Source organism: Callithrix jacchus, chromosome 4, assembly GCF_049354715.1.
Source record: "Callithrix jacchus isolate 240 chromosome 4, calJac240_pri, whole genome shotgun sequence".
NCBI classification, from domain to species: Eukaryota; Metazoa; Chordata; class Mammalia; order Primates; family Cebidae; genus Callithrix; species Callithrix jacchus.
The window spans coordinates 5,684,009-5,708,376 of NC_133505.1; the positions used below are offsets into that span (position 1 = coordinate 5,684,009).

At 44.7% G+C, this 24,368-nt stretch overlaps 1 protein-coding gene across 3 annotated transcripts in view; it reads left to right on the top strand.

The window, feature by feature from the left end:
• Window positions 1-819: 819 nt before the first annotated feature.
• The window catches only part of RIPOR2 (RHO family interacting cell polarization regulator 2), a 235,789-nt gene continuing 212,240 nt past the window's right edge, over window positions 820-24,368 (top strand). For all 3 annotated transcript variants that reach the window (XM_054254767.2, XM_078368180.1, XM_054254768.2), the window contains exon 1: window positions 820-981. In XM_054254767.2, coding sequence (XP_054110742.1) covers window positions 906-981 — 76 coding nt within the window. In that variant the 5' untranslated portion in view covers window positions 820-905. The remainder of the gene's footprint in view (window positions 982-24,368) is intronic.

The following is a 24,368-nucleotide window of genomic DNA, read 5'->3' on the forward strand; positions in this document are numbered from 1 at the left end:
TGTGAGCTACCTCATCCAGCCTGGATATATGCTTTGAAAGAAACCAGAGAACACACAAAAGGCCTAACAAATTCAGGCAGTGCAGACATGGGCCAGCCGCAGGTGACAGGTGACAGGACTGCCCTATGTCTGTGGCTCCAGAAAAGCCTCATGGAAAAGTGAGGTTTTGAAGTGTGAATGGGTAGGCGAGGGGCAAGTGCGATCATAGGTGGAGAAAAAGAATGGGTGAGAAAATTCAAATAGACATATTTGAAGACAGTGCATTGGGCAGATTAACTGGCGAAAAGGAAGGTATGTTCAGGAAATCACTTGTGTTAGTTATCACTGATTCATTCTTTGATTCAACAAATATTTATTGCTCTACTACCAAGTGCCAGGCACTAATCTGGGTACCAGGGGCCCAGCAGTAAATAAATAATGCACCCTAAAAGGTAAGGGGTGCCGCCGTGATTCAGCTCTGGCAGGAAAGCTCTGCTCTTCATTTCTGCCTGCAGAGAGGGATTCCCATTTCAGGCCATGCCTCCGAGCAGTCAGACGCACCTGCCTCCCCTGGCCATCGCCCGGCTCCTCTGACGTGAGGGCAGACACAGGAGCCCGGTGATCGCCTCTGCTCGAATAAATTACCGCCCCATCATCTTCATGCATAAAACATGGCACAGGAGGCCAGGGCAGCCCAGCACAGCAGCTGCCTTCGGGCCAGTCGGGAGTTAAGGGAAGGAAAGGAAAGGCAAGTTACAAGATAAAAGAAGTCAACGGAAACCTCGAATACTTAAAAAAAAAAAAAAAAAAAAAGAGGTTTCTGTTTTCTTTTTCATTTTTATACGTCTGGACTTAACTTCCGGGATCGCTGCAAGACCCTTTTGCTGCTTTGCCATGAGCAGGTTTTAGGCCGCTCTCTCGGGACCATGGTGCTCCCTTCGCGATTACACTGGATCAGAAACAGGCCATGGAGGGACAGGATCCGGAGGCGGCAGCTCAACCGTGAGTGCCCGGCGGGCGTTGCCCACTCTCTGCCTTTGTTTTCCACACTTGCCCGCAACGCACCCCTGCCTCGCGTCCTGGAAATCTCCCGGTCTCTCCCTGTTCCTCCTGTCTGCCACCTTCCTGTGCTCCCCACTCCCTCTTCCTATTTCTCTCCCAGCCCTATCCTAATTACACATAACTAGATCCATTTTGTCTCAAGTGGTGAGCACGACAGGGCCACAGGGCCTCTTCTCCATCTAGATGGAAAATACAAATAAATATTTCTGTGGGTTGAGGAGTCATGTGGATTGGAATTTTTGTTTATTACAGTGGGGGAAAAATGGAACATCTGAATCAAACAGGTTATGAGCCATGTAGCTGGATAAGGTGAAAGTCAAGGACCAGTGAGTCATATTTCCTTTAAAGGACCCAGTTGTATGCTCCTTAAATTATCAGACTCACAGCTGAGTAGACAGGAACTCGAACTGAAAGGGAGTTTTTAGCATTGGAGTAATCTGAGAATGAACAAGAGTCCAAATGTATGCCAAGACCTTTTCCCGTGAATAAGGAACAAACTCGTGTGTGTCTGTTGCTGGAGATGTTTATGTATCTCAGATGGTGCAAATTCAAATGGCTGTAGGGGCTGGACTGCCAGAGAAACGAGTGAAAGCGGTCTGTTTTCACAGGGATAAGGAATGGTTCACTTCCTTCCTGTGTCTGTTGTGAGAAAAATGATAGTGAAACCATGATGATGAATTACAGCTGACATTTGGCCTCGGTATGAGGAAGCCACAGGGAGTGGTAGAGAGTGCAGCAAGTGGGAAAATGTGTCCCGCCACAGTGCGGCACCCACCATTCAACACCATCAGAAGGTTTCCATGAGGAATGGGGTGATACATTTTCCGACTTTTCAAAAAAAAGCAAGAAATACGAATTTCTATGTGAAAGCTCTCAAATTTAAATGTTGACAATTTATTCTTTGAATTTTAAATATACAATACCAGTGTTCTGAGGCAAAATGTGACAAGCCCTGGTTTATGTACTAGGTGCGGTTCTCATTAGAAGTCCATCAACATAGGCCAGGTGCAGCGGCTCACGCCTGTAATCCCAGCACTTTGGGAGGCGGAGGTCAGCAGATCACCTGTGGTCAGGAGTTCAAGAACAGCCTGGCCAATATGGTAAAACCCGGTCTCTACTAAAAATACAAAAATTAGCCGGATGTGGTGGCGGGCACCTGTAATCCCAGCTACCTGAGAGGCTGAGGCTGGAGAATCACTTGAACCCAGGAGGCAGAAGTTGCAGTGAGCGGACATCACACCACTGCACTCCAGCCTGGGCAACAAGAGCGAAACTCCAACTCAAAAAAAAAAAAAATAGAAGCCCATCACACAGTGTTCTTTACGCCTAATTATAGGTTGGCAACTTCTCCTTATGTGTTAAAAGCTTCTGGTATAGATGGTTAAATTAAGATGAATGAGTGGTTTAGGAACACGTGTCCGACATGGTCATGGTCTACTAGTTTAGGAGGCAAGCTGGGCTGGTTGGATTCCAAATGACAATTCAAAGACAAGGAAATAATCTGCACTAAGCAGAATACTTCTTTTTCTTTGAAATAACTGACAAAGCCATCAGTAATTTTCTCAGGGCCTTTCCCTTCTTGATCATGTTTCTTTTACTTGTGCCTACCTTAAATTTAAACTCCAGTTTTTGTAAAACCTCGTTTTATATCTATAGAAAAATACTTGCAATCCTACTGTTTTTATACAATACCTCCGTGGTGGAATGCGTCACTGAGAAAAGCTGGATTACAGACCTGCATGGTTTCACTAGTACGGATGAGAAGTCGGCCTATACTGTTAAAACAGGAACTATACGCCAACAGCCCGCTTTACCACAGAGATTGACTGCAGTGTTCAGACTAACATCTGAATACTGCGCTGATTTCTGCACAGGGTTTGCATGAAATGGTATCTTAATCGATGTTGACTGTAAGCTCAACATGAAGAGGCTGGTACTGACCTCTTTGGCATAGTGTCTAAGGAAGGAATCCTGACATTCTTCCAGGCTGGTCAAGAGCCCTGCTGCATGAGAGTCAGTGTGACTTAGAAATAGGAGCAGGACCGAGTGACATCTTTGGAGGGTTGCTTTTTCCAACTCACAAAAGATCTGTGCGTGTTTACAGGCAGTAAATTAGAGAAAGTGGAAAGGAAGAAAGAGTGAAGACACCCGCAAGGGAAGGAAGCTTCTTACTGCAAACAACAGCCTGCAAGGCTGGCTCGCAACAATATTTTGCAACTGTGAAAATCTGCTTTGATACCATTTCCTGTCTTCTTTCTCTGAAGCTTTTCTTTTCTTTTTTTTTTTTTTTTAAATTGAGACGGCGTTTCGCTCGTTACCCAGGCTGGAGTGCAATGGTGCAATCTCGGCTCACCGCAACCTCTGCCTCCTGGGTTCAAGCAATTCTCCTGCCTCAGCCTCCCAAGTAGCTGGGATTACAGGCACACACCACCATGCCCAGCTAATCTTTTGTATTTTTAGTAGAGATGGGGTTTCACCATGGTAACCAGGATGGTCTCGATCTCTTGACCTCGTGATCCACCCGCCTCGGCCTCCCAAAGTGCTGGGATTACAGGCGTGAGCCACCGCGCCCGGCCTCTCTGAAGCTTTTCTCATAGGTCAGCATTCCCTCCAGCTTGAGGACTCAGTTTTACAATCCTTTGGGGTTATTCCATCATTAAGAAAAATAAGTTCGTAAACCCCTTTCCTTTAAATACGCAGAGGGACCTTGAATGGCAATAGGAGGGACACATGCTACCACTCTCCATTTCCATGCCCATGCAGACATGGCTAATCAACCACAGCTCTCTTTTTCTCCCAAGGAGACCAGCCTCTGGCTTGCAGTCCTTTCCAATCAAGTTTATGGTCTTAAAACAACATATATTTTTTTGACTTTATAACTCCCATGGGCATGAATTAGCTGGATTCTTTACTCAGGGTCGCCCAAGGCTGCCATCAAGGTATCCTCTGAGACTGCAATCTTATCTGAGGCTCAGGGTCTTTTTCCAAGCTCAATGGTTGTGGACAGAATTTAGTTCCTTGCAGTTGTAGGCCCAAGGCCTTCAGCAACTAAAGGCCACCCACTGTTCCCTGCCGCATGACCCTCTCCACAACATGGCAGTTTGCTTCCTCAAGGCCAGCAAGGATCTTTCGCTGCTTATAGACTCCTCTTTAAAGGGCTCACCTGATTGGGTCAGCCCATCCAGGATAATCTCTTTTCTGATGAGTTAAAAATGAACTGATCAAGGACTTTAATTACATTTGCAAAATTTCTCAGCTTTGCCATATAACATAATTTAATCACGGAAGTAAAATCTCATCATATTTATACCCAAGGGGAGAAAATCACACAGGGCCTGTGTGCTGGGGACAAGAATCGTGGGTCTGTCTTCAAATTCTGCTTCCTACAAAACCTAATTGTCATCTTTGCGATAGAACTTGGATTTTGAGCTAATGGAAAGTTTTGGGTTTGGGGATTGTTTTGTTTGTTTGCTCATCTGTTTGTTTTCGTTTTACTTTTTATTATGAAAATTTTCAGACATTCAGTAAAGTTGAGAAAATAGTATAATGAATCCCATATAGAATCCCATATATCTATCAACTATATTGAACCATTGTTAACATTTCACATTTGCTTCATCTCCATTCCTGTTGAAGCCTTTAAAAATACATCAGGCATTATGACATCTCTACACTAAATATTCTAGTAAGAGCGTCTCTAAAAAATAAGGACATTTTCTACATAACTGCCTAATAAAATTGACAAGAATCCCCACATGTCATTTAATACCCAGACCATATTCAAATCTCCCAGGTAAGAACCAATCCGTAATATGCTCTGCCTGCCTATTGTAAGGGTTAGTGCCGAGTTCAGAATGAGGAAACTGAGACCAGCATAAGAAAATTAAATGCCAATGGATTCAACTCCCGGGTGAGGTTCCACGGTCGGTTCCGGGAAAGCGGCCAGGGAAGTCGGCTTCTCTTCCTAGGGCGTGGGGTTGTATAGGGAGTGGAGGCGGAGGTAGTCTCATTGGTTATGAAAGGCCTGGGCATGGACGAGGCGAGCCGCCATTGGCAGCCAGGCGGGGCTGCTGGGGAGTGGGCTGGCTGAGGACGTATGGGGCAAGCTACCATAGGGCAGGTCTTGGAGGGAGTTTTTTAGATTTCGGCGGGGCCGAGTGCCTAGTTTGCTGATGAGTGCAGGACTGAGATTGGAATGCGGAAATGGGCGTGGGGAGCCCGCGTGGAGAGGGCACATGCTGAGTAATGCGCTCAGAATGATGATGTGGTTTTCATGCACGGAGAGGAATGGGTGTGTCCATGTGGCCCCCGGCGGTGCAACCGGCCTTACACCTATCACCCTTAGCAAAACACGTGGCACCTCATCTACTCAATAACCATTCGGGGTCCATCAAAATTAAACTTATATTAAAGCAATGGATCTCAAAGTCCATCTCCCTTTTGCCTTCCTCACTTCTTTCTTTCACCCCAGAATCTGTAATGAAATACTTGGGTTATTTTCTTTTCTGGTCCATAGCAGTATAGTAAAAACAAATAATCAAACCAAGGTATGAGGACAGTAATGTGTTACTCTTCTTGGGAATATTTGAATGTTAAAAGAGGCCAAAGATTACTGCAAAGACACACATGTGTGATGCTGAGCAGACGTTTGGGAGGAGGGCCTATCTGATGCCCCAGAAACCCTGTCAAGCTGCTTACCTGTGACCTGCCAGAACAACAGCTCGGTGGGTGCCTGGGCCTTCTGCCTGATGACCACAGGGTCGGGGCAGGGCATGGGAAGGAGAGGCAGGCACGGATGACTGGGTGCCCCGTGAGTCTTTCTCCCCTTTGATCTGCCACAGTTGGGGGTAGGGGGCTTTAAAGGAAAGAAACCCTGAAAAGTATTCAAGCGTTGACAGCCGGGAGATGTGGCTTCAAATCTTACTCCGACAGCTCTTACCTGTTGGCCTGTGGGCAATTTATTCTACCTCCCCGAGGGTCCACTTCCTCAAGCTAAAAGTGGTTATTATAATGATGCCACCCTTTGTTATTGGGGGGATTAAAAGACATGAAAGACATCAGGCGCCTAGCACAGTGCCTGGCAATGTAGCTATCGGGAACCGAGGGCCTACAAATGGCAATAGTGGCGTTTGAGGCAGTGTGAAGGGCTTACCATTGCCACCTCCAGAACTTTCCCAAAATACCATCAACCTCACATTGGAGAAGACATACCCATCCTCCTCAGCCGCACACCCCACCCTCACGTTCAGCTGGCTTGCACCACACCACACAGGAGGCATCACAGACACACCAGGGAAAAACCAATCCAGGCCCTAGGGGTAGGACTCCCGTTCTTCCGGGAAAACAGAGTGTTTGCCCCCACAGAGGACCTCCAGGTGTTTTCAGTACAAGTAAATGCAACCAGATGGCAGAGCCCATGTGGAAATTATTGTTTCGCCTCTTTAAAAAGTTGAACTCTGGCCTGGTGTGGTAGCTGATGCCTGTAATCCCAATGCTTTGGGAGGCCAAGGTGGAAGGATCACTTTGGGAGGCCAAGGCCAGGAATTAGAGACCAGCCTGGCAACATAGCAAGATCCCATCTCTATAAACATTTTTTTTTTAATTAATGAGCATGGCAGCATGTGCCTGTAATCCCAGCCGCACAGGAGGCTGAGGCAGGAGGATTGATTGAGCCCACGAGTTGGAGGTTACACTGGTCTATGATCATGCCACTGCACTCCGGCTTAGTGGACAAAGCAAATCCTGTCTCAGAAAAGAAAACCAGTTGAGCTCTGTTAGGTGGAGCTATGAAGGAGGAGGCTGCTGCTTAGCACTTTCTGTGGACTCCAGTCAAAGGAATGGAAATGAGTTTTCTCTGTCCCACTGAAAAGATGATAGTGACAAGGCTGACATGCACGTGAGGTTAGGGAATCTGCTGTCTCAAGGATACCACTGGTGACCTCTTCCCAGTGTCAATGTGACTAAATTGTCTTGTTTCGCTTCCTTGGCCGTTTTCCTGACTCAGTGTGATGGCATTCTTAATTGTGACTGGTCAGGCAGCAGTCTGACTGCCGCAGGCCACGCACTGGACTGTGTCTTGGGCTGTGGGTGTGACTTTGAAGGAGAGCTCTCCTGTCTGCGGCCATCCCCGGCTGACAATTCTACACAAGGAGGTAACAACCCAGCTGGCTACTCCTCACTGCATGTGCAGCTCTGGAAGCCACTCCGATTCACAGAAAAGCTCTTAGATTTTCTTCTAAATGCCTCTGTCTTCAGATGAGAAGCTGAGGCCAAGATCTCGGGGAGACAGAGGGGCCTGAGATAGGAAGAATATGCGGGCAGCTTTCCCAGAGTCCTCCCGCTGCACAAGGCCACACACACTCTGCAGATGGCCCTGGCCTGCAGAGAGATCCAGCGTCAATTTACAGAGCAGCCCAGCTTCCTATCGGCTTTCTGTCCTGGCTTACCTGTTATCTGTCAAGGGTCAGGCCTTGGCAACACTCATGTTTCTCCCCGGGTCTCCTCCCCTCTGGGATTTTGTACCTGCACGGGGAGGCCCTATGGTTACAGACTGAGCTTTTCAACGTAGATACAAACACCCAAGTGTCCCAGACCACAACAGAAACTGTGTTGCTGCCTTTCCCAATTTGTTCATTTGGCCTCTTGCTGCTGTTCTGACCATCGGAATTGCTAGTGACTGACAAGTCCCTTGTGCTGCGATTTTAGGCTTCAGACTGGACTTCAGTTCTCTGAAGCGGAGAAGAATTTACCAGGCAAATTCCTCTCTTGGTTTCTGTTTCCTTTAAGCTATAAGCCTAAAGATTTGAGAGGAGGTCAGTGAGGGGGTTATCCTAAGTATAAAACAGAGAGAAGCCTTTTAGAACATTTTGTATAATTCATAGGTCACATATTTTTCTGGGTTTCAGTCTAGACACCTGCTAAATTTACCCACTAACAGCCAGCTGGGCCCCACAAGGCCTGGGTTTCTCCCCAGTCCTGAATCGTGTTTACCAACAGATCTGCCAAGTACAATGATACTGCATTTTGTTTTAGGAACCCTAGTGTTTATACTGGCATAAAAATTATTCACATGCCTTCAAACATGGTGTTACCTATTTTCTCATCATTCAGAAGACGAATTGCTTCCGTAGAAGGCTTACTGTCCTCCTTCCTGCCTGAATGATTACATGCATGAGTACAATTGCCAAATGCCCAATTCCAGTTTATACTGTCAAGGAAGAAAAACGATGGGAAACTGGAGAACGGAAGGTACTTTGAATAATTCAAGGAGGTCCGTTGGTTGAGAAAGTGCTCTCTCCCTATGTACATGATCTGGACAGATATTTTAGCTGTCTCCAGCCAAGGTTGGACGAAAGAGAGGGTGTGGAGGGAAAAGGAAAGGAGAGGAAGCGGCAGCAAATATAAATACAGCTAACAAACGTGAAAATGAAAACAGCAGGGGGATTGGAGAACTCAAGCCTCGATGGGTTCTGGAGTCTGTAATTCTCAGGTTGTTTGTTTCGTGAGGGATCTAAAGAGCTCTAAAGCTAATCACTACAATGATAACGTGGTCTCTGGTTGGTAGCAGAAAATTACCAGAAGAGCCAATTCTCCTAGAAGCATGAAGCTAGTGTGTGAAGCTGGGGGTAAGGGGGATCGTGGGGAATGGAAAGCATCTTGAAAGATGTTAGCCTAGATTCAACCCACCATGGGACCATCAGGTTTTCCTCTGAAACAGTAAGATCCATGAAATGGTTTCACTGCATAGTAGTATGTTAACTGTATACACACACCCTGCCCCTCCTGCCCTCCTCCCACAGTTGTCCGAACTTTGAGCTTGGGCGGTAGCATCAAAAAATAAGTCTTGATTCTGTTTTCATCTGATACAAAGCTAATACGCCCATGTTGAATATAAATCCAACCATACAGAAACGTACAACAGAGAAAAAGTCACCTAGAATTCCCAGCCCCGACCCTGTATGGCATAGCATTCCCATTTCTTTTGTAAAATATAACATATCAATATATTTTTGGTATAGTTTTGTTTTTAAAACATTATCCATTCTCTACACATCCAAAAATAAAATTAAATAAACAGGTATGAGAAAAAACGCAAATTGAATGCGAACAGAAACCAATCAACTAGATTTCGAATGAAGAGCACAACTGCATGGAAAAAGAAGAAACGAATTAATCCAAGTGACATTTGAACACAATGAGGATACTTGGGCTAAGTATCCTCAGTTAAAAAGCAAAAAAATAATAATAATAATAAAAATAATCTTGGCCGGGCGCGGTGGCTCAAGCCTGTAATCCCAGCACTTTGGGAGGCCGAGGTGGGCGGATCACGAAGTCAACATATCAAGACCATCCTGGTCAACATGGTGAAACCCCGTCTCTACTAAAAATACAAAAAATTAGCTGGGCATGGTGGCGCGTGCCTGTAATCCCAGCTACTCAGGAGGCTGAGGCAGGAGAATTGCCTGAACCCAGGAGGCGGAGGTTGCGGTGAGCCGAGATCGCGCCATTGCACTCCAGCCTGGGTAACAAGAGCCAAACTCCATCTCAAAAAAATAATAAAATAAAAAATAATAATCTTAAACTCTTTAGCAGATTTGCTTTTTGTAGACCACAATCATAACAATTCTAAAGCTATTTTGTGTTTTGTAGAACTAAGCAAACAAGTACTAATGACGTATGGGAGCCAGAGTTCTGACTGTGGGAGCGGGCAGGTAACAGATATTAAATGGATGAAGACAAAAAAGAATCCTATTTGTTGCGATGGAATTAGAATAATCAAAATTGACAGTTATTTCCTAGCTCTGTCCACTCGAAGGACCTAGAAGCAGTAATGCCCAACAGCAGTGAGCAACCTAGTACCCAGATCTTGGTTTTCAAATGTCACTCACACCAAAAGAAATGAGGGCTCCCGGGAAAAATGCAGATTCTAGGGCTGGGGCAGTTAAAGCACAAGATGAGCCTGAAGCATCTTGTGCCAGAAAATAAAGAAGTGCTCAAAAAATTAAGGGAATCTGTCAAAAGGATTTGGGAGCTGCCTTGGAGGGGCTTCTACCGGCAAAACTGGGACAATGTGAGCATCAGATAAACAATGATGTTAATAGATTACAGCCCTTTAAGTTCGATACTTATTTTAAACATTAAAAATAAGAGCTAAAACTGTAAAACTTTTTTTTTGAGATGGGGTCTCATTGTGTCACCCAGGAGTGTGGAACCTCACTGCAGCCTTGAACCCCTGGGCTCAAGTCATCTTCCCACCTCAGCCTCCCAGGTAGCTGGGACCACAGGCATGTGCCACCAGGCCCAGCTAATTTTTAATTTTTCGTAGAGACAGAGTCTCGCTACGTTGCCCAGGCTGATCTTGAACTTGCGGGCTCAAGCAAGTTTCCCATCTTGGCCTCCCAAAGTGTTGGCCTAAGTATGTTTTTTAATGGGATCAGAATAATACCATGTTCTACGACTTACTGTTTCATTTTGCAACATAACTTGGGTAACTTTTTATGTCCATAAATAGCAATAAATGTCTTCAGACGGGATCTGTATAGCCAAATCCAAATGAAAGCTTGTAGAGTTTGGGGCACGTTAAGTGTATCTAATCTGATTCACTTAAATATTTAAAAATGATTCTAATTGTAAAGCGGATTGTACTGGGTGGGAACTGAAGTCCATGTACTTACTTATGGAGACCGATGTCTGTGACTCTACAGCCATGCTGTGTTGCCCTCTCTGTTTCCAGATGGAAACTGGGCTATCTCAAAGGTCAGGGTAATTAGGAAAAGGTATGCACACCTATTTTCAAAAAAACTCCCCCCCACACACCCTTTTAAGGGGAGATCTTTTAATCTTCCACCAAACAGGGTGATTTGGAAACAGGACCATTTCCAATTCCCTCAAGGGCTGGCTCCAGGGTGCCTGGTTTCTGAGGCATCAGAGAGGTTCTTATGCTTGGGAACAGATGGCTTAGTACTTATGTCCATTACAGGGTACGATGAAAAGAGGCATGAAAAGCCTGAGCCTGCAGAAAGAACCAGGCTATATCAAGAAAAGCAGAGGCCGAGATACTTGGTAACACGTTGAATTGCTGCTGCCCAAAGCTTGTTCCCTGAGGTTACAAATTGAGTGAAATTAATCCAGTCCTCCATTCAAGCAAGTGAAAAAAACACCATAAAGGATTTGCTTGCTGATACTGTATCAAAGGGGGGACAGTAAATTCATGTGAGTCCCACAGAACCCCAGGAGCTCTTCCCCTCTGGACCAAGGGGAAACTTTACTCCTGTTAGGATGGTTTGAAGGGGAGAGAGAGAATACTCTTGAACTCAGCAGAGAATATGAAAGCAAGTGTGTGGGTCTACAACCAACCCTCTAAACGGTATACATGCTGAAGAAAACGCATTAGATGTATTTTCAAATGTTTACCAACATTTTCTTATTAATGTTTCATATAAAGTTGAAATAATCATACAGTGAATACCCATATAACCACCACCTACATTCTAGCATTAATAATCTACCGTACTTGATTTATCACATGCCTCACCATCTATGAATCCTCTGATAAATATTATTTTTAATACTCTGTAAATAAATTGCAAACATCTGTATACCTTATTCTAAACACTCCAACATATAAATCAATCTTTGTTAATAGTTTAAAAAAAAATTAGTCATGTTTAGTGAGGTGCAATTACATAGAGTGAAATGTACTTTTTAGTGCACAGTCCTATGAATCTTGACACGTACACACCTGTAGTCATTAACCACCACAGTAATGAAGATACAGAAGAGTTCCATCACCCCAGACATTCCTTCAGGCCCCATTGGAGTCCCTTTCCCCAGCCCTTGTCAACCAGTCATCTGTTTTCTGTTCTTATCGTTTTGGCTTTTCCAGAATATCTCATAAGCCGGGTGCAGTGGCATATGTCTGTGGCCCAGTTACTCGGGAGGATGGCTTGAGCCCAGGAGTTCTGGAGTATAGCGTGCCCTGCTGATCAGGTGTCTGCAGTAAGCTCAGCATCAACGTGGTGACCTCTTGGGAGCAAGTGATCACCAGGTAGCCTAAGGAAGGATGAACTGGCCTAGGTCACGAACAGAGCAGGTAAAACTGCTGTGCTGATCAGTAGTGCAGTCGTACTTGTGAATACCCACTGAACTCCAGCATGGATAAGTGCAGTAGCGGGTCCCATCTCTTTAAAAAAAGAAAAAAAAAACAGAATAAGGCCGGGCGTGGTGGTTCATGCCTATAATACCAGCACTTTGGGAGGCCGAGGTGAGGTGGGTGGATCATGAGGTCAACAGATCGAGACCATCCTGGTCAACATGCTGAAACCCCGTCTCTACTAAAAATACAAAAAATTAGCTGGGCATGGTGGTGCGTGCCTGTAATCCCAGCTACTCAGGAGGCTGAGGCAGGAGAATTGCCTGAACCCAGGAGGCGGAGGTTGCGGTGAGCTGAGATCACGCCATTGCACTCCAGCCTGAGTAACAAGAGCGAAACTCCATCTCCAAAAAATAAAATAAATAAATAAATAAAATAAAAATAAACAGAATATCTCATAAATGGAATCCTGCAGTATGTAGCCTTTTGAGTCTTGCTTCTTTCACTTAACGTGACACATTCCAGATCCCTCCATGATGTTGCATTTATTCCTCTTCCTTGCTGAGTAGATCCCATTACTGGATGTGTCCTTACAAAGTATAATTATCTACAAGTGGTAAGATCTCTAATCGCCAAAAAGCATGAGTAAACATGGTCATCAGAGGGGACAGCCCCTGAGTTCCGGGGCATTCCAATTCTATCCACAGCTCTGGTTCTCTCTCAGGGGAAGCTCTGAGCAAACGGGGCCTCTGAACCCTCCGAGTCCCGCTCTACCTCATCTGTACCCTGAGAATGTCATCAGTGGCAGCTACGCAGGGATTCAATCAGCAGTAGATGATTATAATTCAGAATGTACTGGGCCAGTTGTCAACCCTACATTTTTTTTCTCTGATGCTGTATATGATTACACAACCTGTACACAAAACAGAGCTCTTTCCCCCATTTAAGACCTGGACCCAGGCTGACAGAGACAAGCAGAGGCAGGAGGATACAGAAGAACAAGGAGGTGAGAGACGCTACAGCGAAGGTGCTAACGGTTCCATGAAGCCAAGACCCACTGGTGGAGGAACCAGGAGTCCCGCGGGGCTGGAAGAGCTTTCTGGCTTCCCTGGTTCTCCCACTCCATTTTCTTTCCCTATCTTGAGTTAAAAGTCTGTGTTTTCAATCTAAAGCAATAACATCCTGCACACAGCAGGAAAAGAATGAAAGAATTTCTTGATCTCTTAAGAAAACCATATAGCTTAACTTCATGTTTTTAACCCAACCTTCAACTGAGTAGCCTTATCATTCCCTCAAAGGAGAAAAAAAAAATCAATTTTCTTCTAGTTCCCGGCAGGAGTTAAAAAATGAAGATGTCTGTTTTTTTAGGATGAGGAGCATAATCTTCAGGGCAAGGTTACGTATTTTTTCCTTCACCTCGCTCCCAGTGCTGTCTCTATTTCCGTATCACCTGAGAAGGTGATGTGGGGCATGGAGGGGCCCAGCTCAGGTAGGGGACTTGTTTCCTGCTCATCTGGGAGGTACCAGTCAGACCACTGACCCTCTCAGCACAGCCAGTACAGGAACATTCCTCTGTGTCCAGGCCAGAAGATTTTTCTTGGTTTCCTATCCAACCGTTTTCTCCTTTCTTTAAGACAAAGTCTCGCTTTGTTGCCCAAGCTGGAGTGCAGTGGTGCCATCTCGGCTCACTGCAACCTCCACCTCTCGGCTTCAAGCATTTTTCCTGCCTCAGCCCCCTGAGAAGCTAAGACTACAGGCACATGCCACCACGCCCGGCTAATTTTTGTACTTTTAGTAGAGATGGGATTTCACTATGTTGGCCAGACTGGTCTCGAACTCCTGACCTTGTGATCCACCCACCTCAGCCCCCCAAAGTGCTGGGATTACAGGGATGAGCCACTGCACCCGGCTTGTTACTTTACTGAGAGCAACCTCTCCCAGTACTCTGCCACCGCCAGATGACTCATCAGTGGTGTCTCCTCTCTGGGTTCTCAGGGCCTTTCCTTACCTCATCTCACATCAAACCAGATCCACTCCTCCCCATACTTCCCCACCCTAGTGTGGACCAGACGAAGGGCCCTAATGTGCCAACCTGATAAAATCGATGAAAACTTTGCATTCTTAGGGGTGGGAGTGATTTCACACACATGATCTCATCAGATGCTCACAACCACGCTGGGAAGCTAGAAGGTTCTGTACTGTCCCTGCCCCCCAATTTTTTTCTTGTGTGGAAACTGAAGCTTAGAGAAAAAAGAGTAAGACACGGCCTCTGTCATTTGCTGGGGGCAGTATTTGTATCGGGCATTGTGCCAGCTCCTCTGTTGGGCATGATTTCACTCAGTCCTCAGTCCAGCCCTGTGAGGCTGGTAATAGTATCCGTTTTGCAACTGAGGAGGCTGAAGCTCAGAGAAGTTAAAGGACTTATTAAAAAGCACAGGCCACCATGCGGCAGAACGAAGCCCACATTCAGACACTTGTGTGCAAGCTCAGAACAGCTTTTCACTGCTGGAACTAGGGCTCAAGCTCAAATCAATCAACTCCTAATTTTATGTTTCTTCCAGTGCCCACACTGTCCCTTCAGAAAAGGCACCCTACCATTCTCTCCCCACATCTCAAAACACAGGCCGGTTGAAATGCACACAGCTCTGGGAGTCTCCTAGAGGCAGAACAAGGGCTGGCCTGAGGGCAGCTAAGGAGGTACTTGGAAATCAACTGGAAACTGCATCTTCTTGCTGTGTTCAATGTCCAGGTATCTGAGAATACAGTGAAGGATAATTAACCAAATGCCAGTCCTGAGTCCCTGAATCCTTTTTTAAGCAGGACGAGGGTGGTAGGCAGCACTCAGAAAATCTGAACCCGCAGTACCCTCCGGCTTAGAGCTGGTGGGGTCGTAGGCACCCAGCCCACCTCCAGCCGACAGTGCCCACCAGGGTGTGGCTCAGCGGCCCGACAGGAGCACCTGTGCCCTCCTCGGCTCCCGGGCGCGTCTCCGGGGATTCCTGTGGGGTGGTGCCCTGGCCCAGGGAACTGGCCTCTTCCCTCCTGCTCGGTCGGATTCCCAGCCTGGGGGTGTCTGTGGACCACTGCGTTTCACAGCCTGGGCTGAGGTGGCGAACTGGGCGGGACACCAGCGCCTAAGTCTGCGAAATTTGGTGACTCACACCCGGGGAGGGGGCCTCCTTCTCCCCAGCACTGGGGCGCCCCAGGCCGTTCCCACGCTTAGCAGAAGACGCCCCTGCTACCCCCCAAGGGGCCCACTCGAGCGCGCCAGCTGCAGCTCGGCCACCGCGAGGCCAGTGACCTGTTTCCCGGCAGAGCTGGAGCCCCGAACGCTTTTCCTTCTGCGCTGCGAGTGAAGAAACGGACGCCGCTGCACCGCACGTCTGTATTTAGACCCTGAGCTCCGACCCTCCCGCAGAGGTCAGCTTGAGGACTTTCCTTTCCGAGGCCGGGGACGGGTTTGTACCTCATCCTCCAGCACCCCGGGAACCCGCTGCGGGCTGGGTGGCTCCGCAGTCCCGTGTGCTAAGTGCTGGCTTCTCAGTGCTTCGGTCGCCTTGTCGGCAAAACTAGGCGAATCAAATTCACCCCTACGCGATTGTCGTTCGCATGAAGATAAGGCACGTGGAAATATTTTGTCAGCTGTGCAGAATCATCCAAATTATTTTTCATTATTTTTAAAATAGAATGCATAGGCACGTTCTTAATGAGCTGACTCTGTTTTGTTTTAATATCTGGAAATTGGAAGAGATGCTTATAGGAGACTTGGAGATCCCAGAATGTTTGCCTGAGTGGGGTCTTTCGGCCTGGCTGTGTCAGGACTTGTGAGGCCGTGATGTCAGTGAACCAGCAAAGAGACCCTCACGCCTGAGCAGCCTGGGAGTGGTCTAGGGCCTGTAGAGCAAGACAGTGGCCGCTTCTCAGCCTCCTCTCCCCTGGAGAGCACTCCAGTTATTATTTATTTCCTCCAGGCCTCAGCCTCTTATCTCCTGCCAACTTCCTTTCAGAGGCATTCCTGCTGCATGCACCAGGATTCTCCTCCGTTCACCTTTTTTTTTTTTTTTTGAGACGGAGTTTCGCTCTTGTTACCCAGGCTGGAGTGCAATGGCGCGATCTCGGCTCATCACAACCTCCGCCTCCTGGGTTCAGGCAATTCTCCTGCCTCAGCCTCCTGAGTAGCTGGGATTACAGGCACGCGCCACCATGCCCAGCTAATTTCTTGTGACGTGGTTTCAGCATGTTGACCAGGATGGTCTCGATCTGTGGACCTCGTGATCCACCCGCCTCGGCCTCCCAAAGCGTTCACCTTCTTTAAAGTTGTCGTGGTCTTGCATTTTAGACCATCTTCATTGGACAGTGAATGGTCATAAATTCAAAGAAACTGCAGAACTCATATTCTGAAATTCATATAAATGATTTCTTTAAAAGTACACATAAAACTCTTTTCACTTTAAAACATATAGAAAAAGAAAAATGGACAGCCGCTCAGGGTAACAGAGTATTTGCCTTCTAGAAATTCTGAGGCTTCTTTTAAGGATCAACAGGAAGGATTTCTAATTAGTGTCTCTATTGTTTCCATATAGAGCTTCCAAAGCCCTTTAGAAAGAAACCTTTTGTGTAGCTTTTAGTGATTTTGTTCATTCTTTAGTTTCCACCTGCGAGCAGCTTTCATTTGCAAACCTCTCTCGCGAGCACAATGCTTTCAAAAATCACTTGCCTGTGACTCAAAAACAAAAAACCCAACAATCTTTGTAACTTTCCATCCATGCAATTTCTCCAGTTTCTTCTGCTGAATACTTGTACAATTTGGTTTTGAAATACCATGTATCAAAGCACAAGCACATCCCTCTGGAGGCCTGAAGAAGCTCGTCAATGTTTCCCATATTTCCGTCTCCTACAGCTCTGATTCTTGACCCCTAAGGAAACCCACCCCCTTACTCTTCCTGAGCAATTGCTGACTAGAGGACTGAGTGAAGGGAGTGATTGCTCCTCCGAGTGCAAAAACATGTTGAGAATGCATAGTCCTCATGTCATGGGAAATTTTTCTTTAAATCTTATGTGCATTTTCTTTAATTTGTATGGTTTTCTCAAGTTAACATTCAGTTTTTGTTTTACAGTTATATTCTAAAAACAATTATTTTTTCGCCTTAGAAATTCAGTTTAAATTAAAAAGAACTTTTGTTTTTTTCTTCTTTTAAGGCACAAATAGTGCTGGGAGGGGGTGGGGGGTAAACTTGTCTGTCCCTGTCATTTTTTTTTTTAAAGGTCCTGTTGCTTTTACACTTCTAACCCAAAGAAGCCTCCTCATGCACCCAGTGTTCCCCTAACTTTAGGCTTCCGGAGCACTGTCATTCAACAGAGAGTTTCTATGTAAATCCAAAGTACTATCTCCAAATGGCAGAAACTTTAACACCACAGGCCTTTATTGAAATGTCTAGAAGAATCCTAAAACTAAATAAGTAGAAGCTTCTAAATTAACTTTTCCTCCCCCTCCACCCCCGTGACCCTATCTCAGTTCAAATTATTTTTGTTTTATTTTTTTTAGACGGAGTCTTGCTTTGTTGCCCAGGCTGCAGTGCAATGGCACAGTCTCAACTCACTGCAACCGCTGCCTCCCGGGTTCAAGTTATTCTCCTGCCTCAGCCTCCTGAGTAGCTGGGATTACAGGCACATAGCACCACACCCAGCTAAGTTTTGTACTTTTAGTAGACAGGGTTTCACCCTGTTGGTCAGGCTGATCTTAAACTCCTGACCTGGTGATCCCCCCACCTCGGCCTCCCAAAGTGCTGGGATTACATGCATGAGCCACTGCGCCTGGCAGTTCAAATTCTTAGAACTCCAGCCACCCACATGTACACCAGGATCTGTGGGTGGAGCGGGCATAAGGCAGAGAGGGCTTCCCATTACCATCAAATGAATAAAGAAACCTCTACATACCAATGCTGTCCTCTCTTTTTTTCTTGACTCTTCTGCCCTACATTTAGTGTGACTATTTGGAGGTTAAACTGGGCAGGGCCTCACATGTCTGATGGCTCACCCATCCACATGCCACCTGAAGTCACAAATTTGGCTTCAGAGAATGTTGCAGAGCTGAAAGGATGGCAACTACTACAATTTTCTTTTCTTTTCTTTTCTTTTGAGATGGAGTTTACTCTTGTTGCCCAAGCTGGAGTTCAATGGCTCACTGCAACCTCCATCTCCTGGATTCAAATGATTCTTCTACCTCAGCCTCCTGAGTAGCTAGGAGTAGCTGGGATTACAGGAGTACCTGCCAGAATGCCCAGGTAATTTTTTGTATTTTCATTAGGGACAGAGTTTCACCATGTTGGCCGGGCTGGTCTTGAACTCCTGACCTCAGGTAATCCACCTGCCTCGGCCTCCCAACGTGCTGGGATTATAGGCATGAGCCACTGCACCTAGCCTCAATTTTCAATAAGTAAATAGAAACAGAGAAAATGGATTTCCAAGACATCCAAGAAAACCCATGGTGAGAAGGATATTACTGTATTAAAACAGACATAAAGAGGAAACTGAAGGCAAAGCGTTGGCAACATCTAGAAACGGTATCAGCCTCAGCTAAGTCCGATAGTCCACTGGCTCTGTGGACCGGGTAGGGAAGCATCAGTTACCAGTTAGGAGAAACAGCACTGCAGGACTGACCGGGAGCAGCCCGAGGGCTTTCCTTCTGCTCTGAGGGTCAGTTGTCCGTCTGGGGCCATGTTGCTTCCAGAAGGACACAGAGCTGGAAACCTTTAACACCTGGTTAAAACTCTGACTGCTCTGAAAACAAGTCTACTGGACAGGGCCTCCCAAAGTGCTGGGATTCTTGAGCCAAGAAGTGTGGGGCTGCAGTGAACCATGAACTCACTCCACTCCAGCCTGGATGACAGAACAAAACCCTGTCTCTCAAAAAAAAAAAAAAAAATCAAAAAGTTCACCTTTCTGAAATTAAGGCATACTCTATTTGCATTTTCTCTTTTTCTTGTCTTCACCTGTCTTTGACAATTAGTAAATAAATCCCTAAACCTTAGGAATATTACTCTGGGCCAGCCACAGTTACGCTTGTAATCCCAGGCATGATGGTGGGGAGAGGACTGCTTGAACATGAGTTCAAGACCAGCCTAGACAACACAGTGGGACTCTATCTCTACCAAAAAAAAAAAAAATCAGCTGGGTGTGGTGGCACACACCTGTAGTCTAGCTACTCAGGAGGCTGAGGTGGGAGGATGGTTTGAGCCAAGAAGTGTGGGGCTGCAGTGAACCATGAACTCACTCCACTCCAGCCTGGATGACAGAACAAAACCCTGTCTCTCAAAAAAAAAAAAAAAAAATCAAAGGTACCATATGAATTATGTGTGTTATGTTAAAAAATATATGTATTTGTCCTGACGGGTAAGGTGACTCACACCTGTAATCCCAGCACTTTGGGAGGCCGAGGTAAGTGGTTCATGAGGTCAGGAGTTCGAGACCATCTTGGCCAAGATGGTGAAACCCCATCTCTACTAAAAATACAAAAATTAGCCTGTAACTCAGGCGGGCACCTATAACTCAGGAGGGAGAGACAGGAGAATCGCTTGAACCCAGGAGGCAGAGGTTGCAGTGAGCTGGGATTGTGCCACTGCAGTCAAGCCTGGGTGACAGAGCGAGACTCTGTCTCAAAAGAAAAAAAAAAAGAAGAAAAAGAAAAATACGAAAGGGAATATTTGTCCTTCAATTACGAATGAGTAAGCAAACTGTGGGTATATCCATACAATGAGATACGACTGAGCAATGAAAAGGAGCGAACTGAGACATGCAACCACATTGATTATTCAAATGCATCATTTTAAGTGAAAGAAGCCAGACTCAAAAGGCTGCATACGGTATGATACCACTCAAAAGACATTCTAGAAAAGACAAAACTGTTAGGACAGAAAATGAATAATTGTATGGCAAGGGCTGGCTAGAGAGGTTGACTGCAGAGGCAGGAGGAAACTTTTTTGTACGAAGTAACTCTTCCGTATCTTGACCGTGGTGGTGGTTACACTGCTGCATACATTTGTTAAAACTTGTAGAACTACGCACTAAAAAGGGCGAATTTTACTCCATGTAAATTACACCTAAAAAGAAATGTATCTAACCCCATCAAATTTATGGGTTTATTTCTACATAGTTACAGACCTTTTTTTCTTTTTTAAGTTTAATGTTTATCTTTCCCTTGGCGCCAACTTTCTCTTATAAACCAGTGACTTGATCTGAAGCATTACGGAATTTAGGACTGTTTATGTCATAGGGGGTTTCAGTATGCCCTCTCACGGACTCAGACTACAGACAAACTCCTCAGCTGAATGTCGGGACCCTCCACAGTCTTGCCACATTTGCCACAACTTTAATTTCTTTTTTTAAAATCTGTTTCAATCATTTTATATTTCTGTAAGTTTGGGGGAGCAGGTGGTATTTGGTTACGTAAGTTCTGTAGTGGTGATCTGTGAAATTTTGGTGTACCCATCAATCAAGGAGTATACACTGAACCTAGTTGTAGTCTTTTGTCCCTCGCCTCCTTCCCCTGCTTTTCCTGAGTCTACAAAGTCCACTGTGTCATTCTTATGCCTTTGCCTCCTCATCGCTTAGCTCTCACGTATCAGTAAGAATGTACAATGTTTGGTTTTCCATTCCTGAGTTACTTCACTTAGAATAATAGTCTCCAATCCCATCCAGGTCCCAGTGAATGCTGTTAAATCATTCCTTTTTATGGCTGAGTACTATTCTATCATGTATGTATGCCACAGTTTCTTTATCCATTCGCTCATTGATTGATGGGCGTTTGGGTGCCACAACCGTAATTTCTATAATCCCCTTGTATGACACCTTTCTCAGACAGAGCTGGTCTCCTCTCTGCCTCTAGAACTCAAAGCTCATGCCTTTTTTCATATAGTCACCCTGTCCAAAAATGCATTCCTTTCCCTTTCTTCTTCCTCCTCCTCATCTCACGCCTATTAAATAAATATTCATGAAATGAGCACTGCCCTATATGCAAAGGAAACAAAGATTAAACTAGCTGGATGCAGTGGCTCACACCTGTAGTTCCAGCCCTTACGAGGCCAAGGCGGGTGGATCGTGTGGTCAGCAGTTTGAGACAAGCCTGGCCAACATAGTGAAACCCCGCCTCTACTAAAAATACAAAAAAGTTAGCCAGGCATGGTAGCAGGTGCCTGTAGTCCTAGCTACTTGGGAGGCTGAGGCAGGAGAATCACTTGAACCCAGGAGGAGAATCTTTTGAACTGGGAGGTGGAGACTGCAATGAGCCAAGATCATGACACTGCACTCCAGCCTGAGCAAGAGAGAGATTCTATCTCAAAAAAAAAAAAAAAATATTAAACTAGACATAAACCTTGTCCCCAAAGAGCTTCCAGGAAATATGATTTATAATAGCATGTTAAAAGTTGTTTTGACAATATTATTTGTGAGTTTTATGTTCTTTTATCTCATTGGGACTATCTAATTTGGGGCATGAATACCTGTTTGGTAATGGGGGAGGCAGAGATTAAGGATTAATAAGTGGTTTGGACTAGAGGTTGTCCGACTTTTGGAAGTGAGAACGAGACATTAGGATACCAAAAATTAGAAATGACCAGTATCAGAAAGGAACTGGTGCATGGAGATACCTTGTGGAATCTCTACCAACGGCAGGTGCAGCCGTCTTAGCCTATGCTAACGCTCTCATCCACGGCAAGAATCAAGATGAACACCACACTGACTCGCTGCATAGCACAGGGAAAATTTACTCTTGGAGAAGCCCAATTAATTGCAATGAGCAGATTCTAGGAGGAAAAACACAACCTATCCCAGGAAGGTTTCTGCATGTTTTATGTCAAATCCTGCTTAGCTCTGTTTTCATTCTTTAAGTCAGAAGGATCTTTTGGCTGAGGAACAAGTGTTCTTTCCTTCACGTACAATTTTCACTAACACATAGAGAGATATTTTGTTTATTATAAACTGTTTACTTGTTTATTATCCCAACGGCAAATTAACATTGTCCAGAGAAACTTTTAATACTAGCTGATTTATTTTGTTTTGTTTTATATTATTTATTATTATTATTGAGATGAGGTTTCCCTGTTGTTGCCCAGGCTGGAGTGCAATGGTGCAGTCTTGGCTCACTGCAACCTCCACCTCCCGGGTTCAAGCAATTCTCCTGCCTCCGTCTCCCTCATAGCTGGGATTACAGGCAAAGGCCATGATGCCCAGCTAATTTTTGTATTTTTATTTGAGATGGGGTTTCACCATGTTGGCCAGGCTGGTTTCAAACTCCTGATCTCAGGTCATCTGCCCACCTCAGCCTCCCAAAGTGCTGGGATTACAGGCATGAGCCACCGCACCCAGCTCACTAGCTGATTTTTAATAAGACATATTGTGATAGATAATATTGGAAATAATTTTTAAAGTAAAGAAAAACACAAATGAGACATTGAAAATACCCTGTAATCCCACTATCTAGATATAACTATTAATATTTTGAAGTATGACTTCCTAGCCTTTTGTTAATATACATATTATACATAATAGCTGATATCATGCCATATATCCAATTTTGGTAGTCTTCTTTCAATTTATGTAATATAAAAATGTCCCCATGATAATATTCTTCAAAAAACTGGGTTTTTAATAAGGTAGCTATAGTATATCATCATACAAATATATCAAAACTTATTTACATCTCTAACTTTCACTAGAATTAATATCTTTATACAATTATTAGCCATGTTCCTGATTATCTTCATAGGAAAGACTGCTTTATGTTTGATCCTAGAGTATAAATCAGAGGGCATCAATTTAAGGCTCCTACTACATACTGCCAAATCACCTTCCTTGAAAGTGGTAATAATTTATCCTGAGAACATAACAGTGTGCCTGCTTTCCTAACAACTGTGCCACATATTAAAATATTTATGTTAAAAAATATGCATTTGTCAAACATGGGACCATTTGGGCATCAACGAGAATAATGCTTGCAATGGATTAAAATACATCAAACATAAAAATCTATGAATTCCTAATGAAACACAAAACATCACTCCTCATCTTTGAAGGTTGCCAGGACACTAATTTGTTATTCTAAATAAATATTTTAAAAAGATTGATCACATATTTGTCCTTTCTTTCCTGTTTGAACGGTACTTCAAGCTAACTAAATAGATGATTAGAAGATCCCAGGTAACAGGTATATAAGTAATAATAGAACTTATACCATCACTATTTTCCAGTCCTCATGGAACAATGGATGGAGACAATGATCATCAATAGATATCCAAACTCTCAGTGGAAGGTTGTTGGGGAACTTTATCATAGAGAATTCCAAGTGACATCACCTGTACCCACAAATCAATCTTAACATCATGACAAGTAGGACGACCAGGCGCGTGCTTGAGGATTCGATGACTATGGTATCCTATAGTACCACCTACTGTCCTGCCAAAAAATGGAACTGGAATTTAATCAAATCTAATTGAATGTAGATCTTACTACTAGTTTCCAGGAATGCAAGGAACAGAAGAACAAGCTAAACATTACTGGAGGATGCAATTAGCACAAACCAAAATGTGGAAAACTCTATAGAGCAAGTGATACATTTTTTCAATAAATACATACATAGTTTGTTGGGAGGTGTGAGGGGTATAATCAAACAATTGGTTAAGGAGAATTCTATGCAGAAAAAATAGCTGCTTTTAAAAAACGGGGAAAGAAAAACAGGATAATAAAATCTTATTTAATACCTATTTGAAATCTAATATCCAACGCATATCATATGCAAATTCTTTTTCTGGTGGTAGATTATTCTGTATATGAGTGGGTTTGCTTCTGTCAAAATTTAAAACATTTTATGTTTCTGATTTTCCAAGAGGAACATAGTTCAGTTTGCTCCTTCCTTGTAAAGCGTTAGTAAGAAGTCTTCTGAGCTAGCCAAGATCATTGATCACGTTTGAAACTGCAAGGTCAACTCAAGCACTCTGGGTAGTAACCAGCAGGTGGCGCCAGTTTACAGCTTTTCTAAACCCAGCATAAAACACTTCAGACTGAAATAAGCAAGGGGTAAGAGCAGCCACAGGAAACCGATAGTCACCAAATACTCAAACTCAAGGCGAAGGCTTCCCTAGGGGATACTATGAAATTGCCTGTATTTGTATGTTCATCCTACCTGCTGTCATCCCTCAGGACGTAGACATTTCAAGCAGAAACGTGTGTTTTAACTATTCTA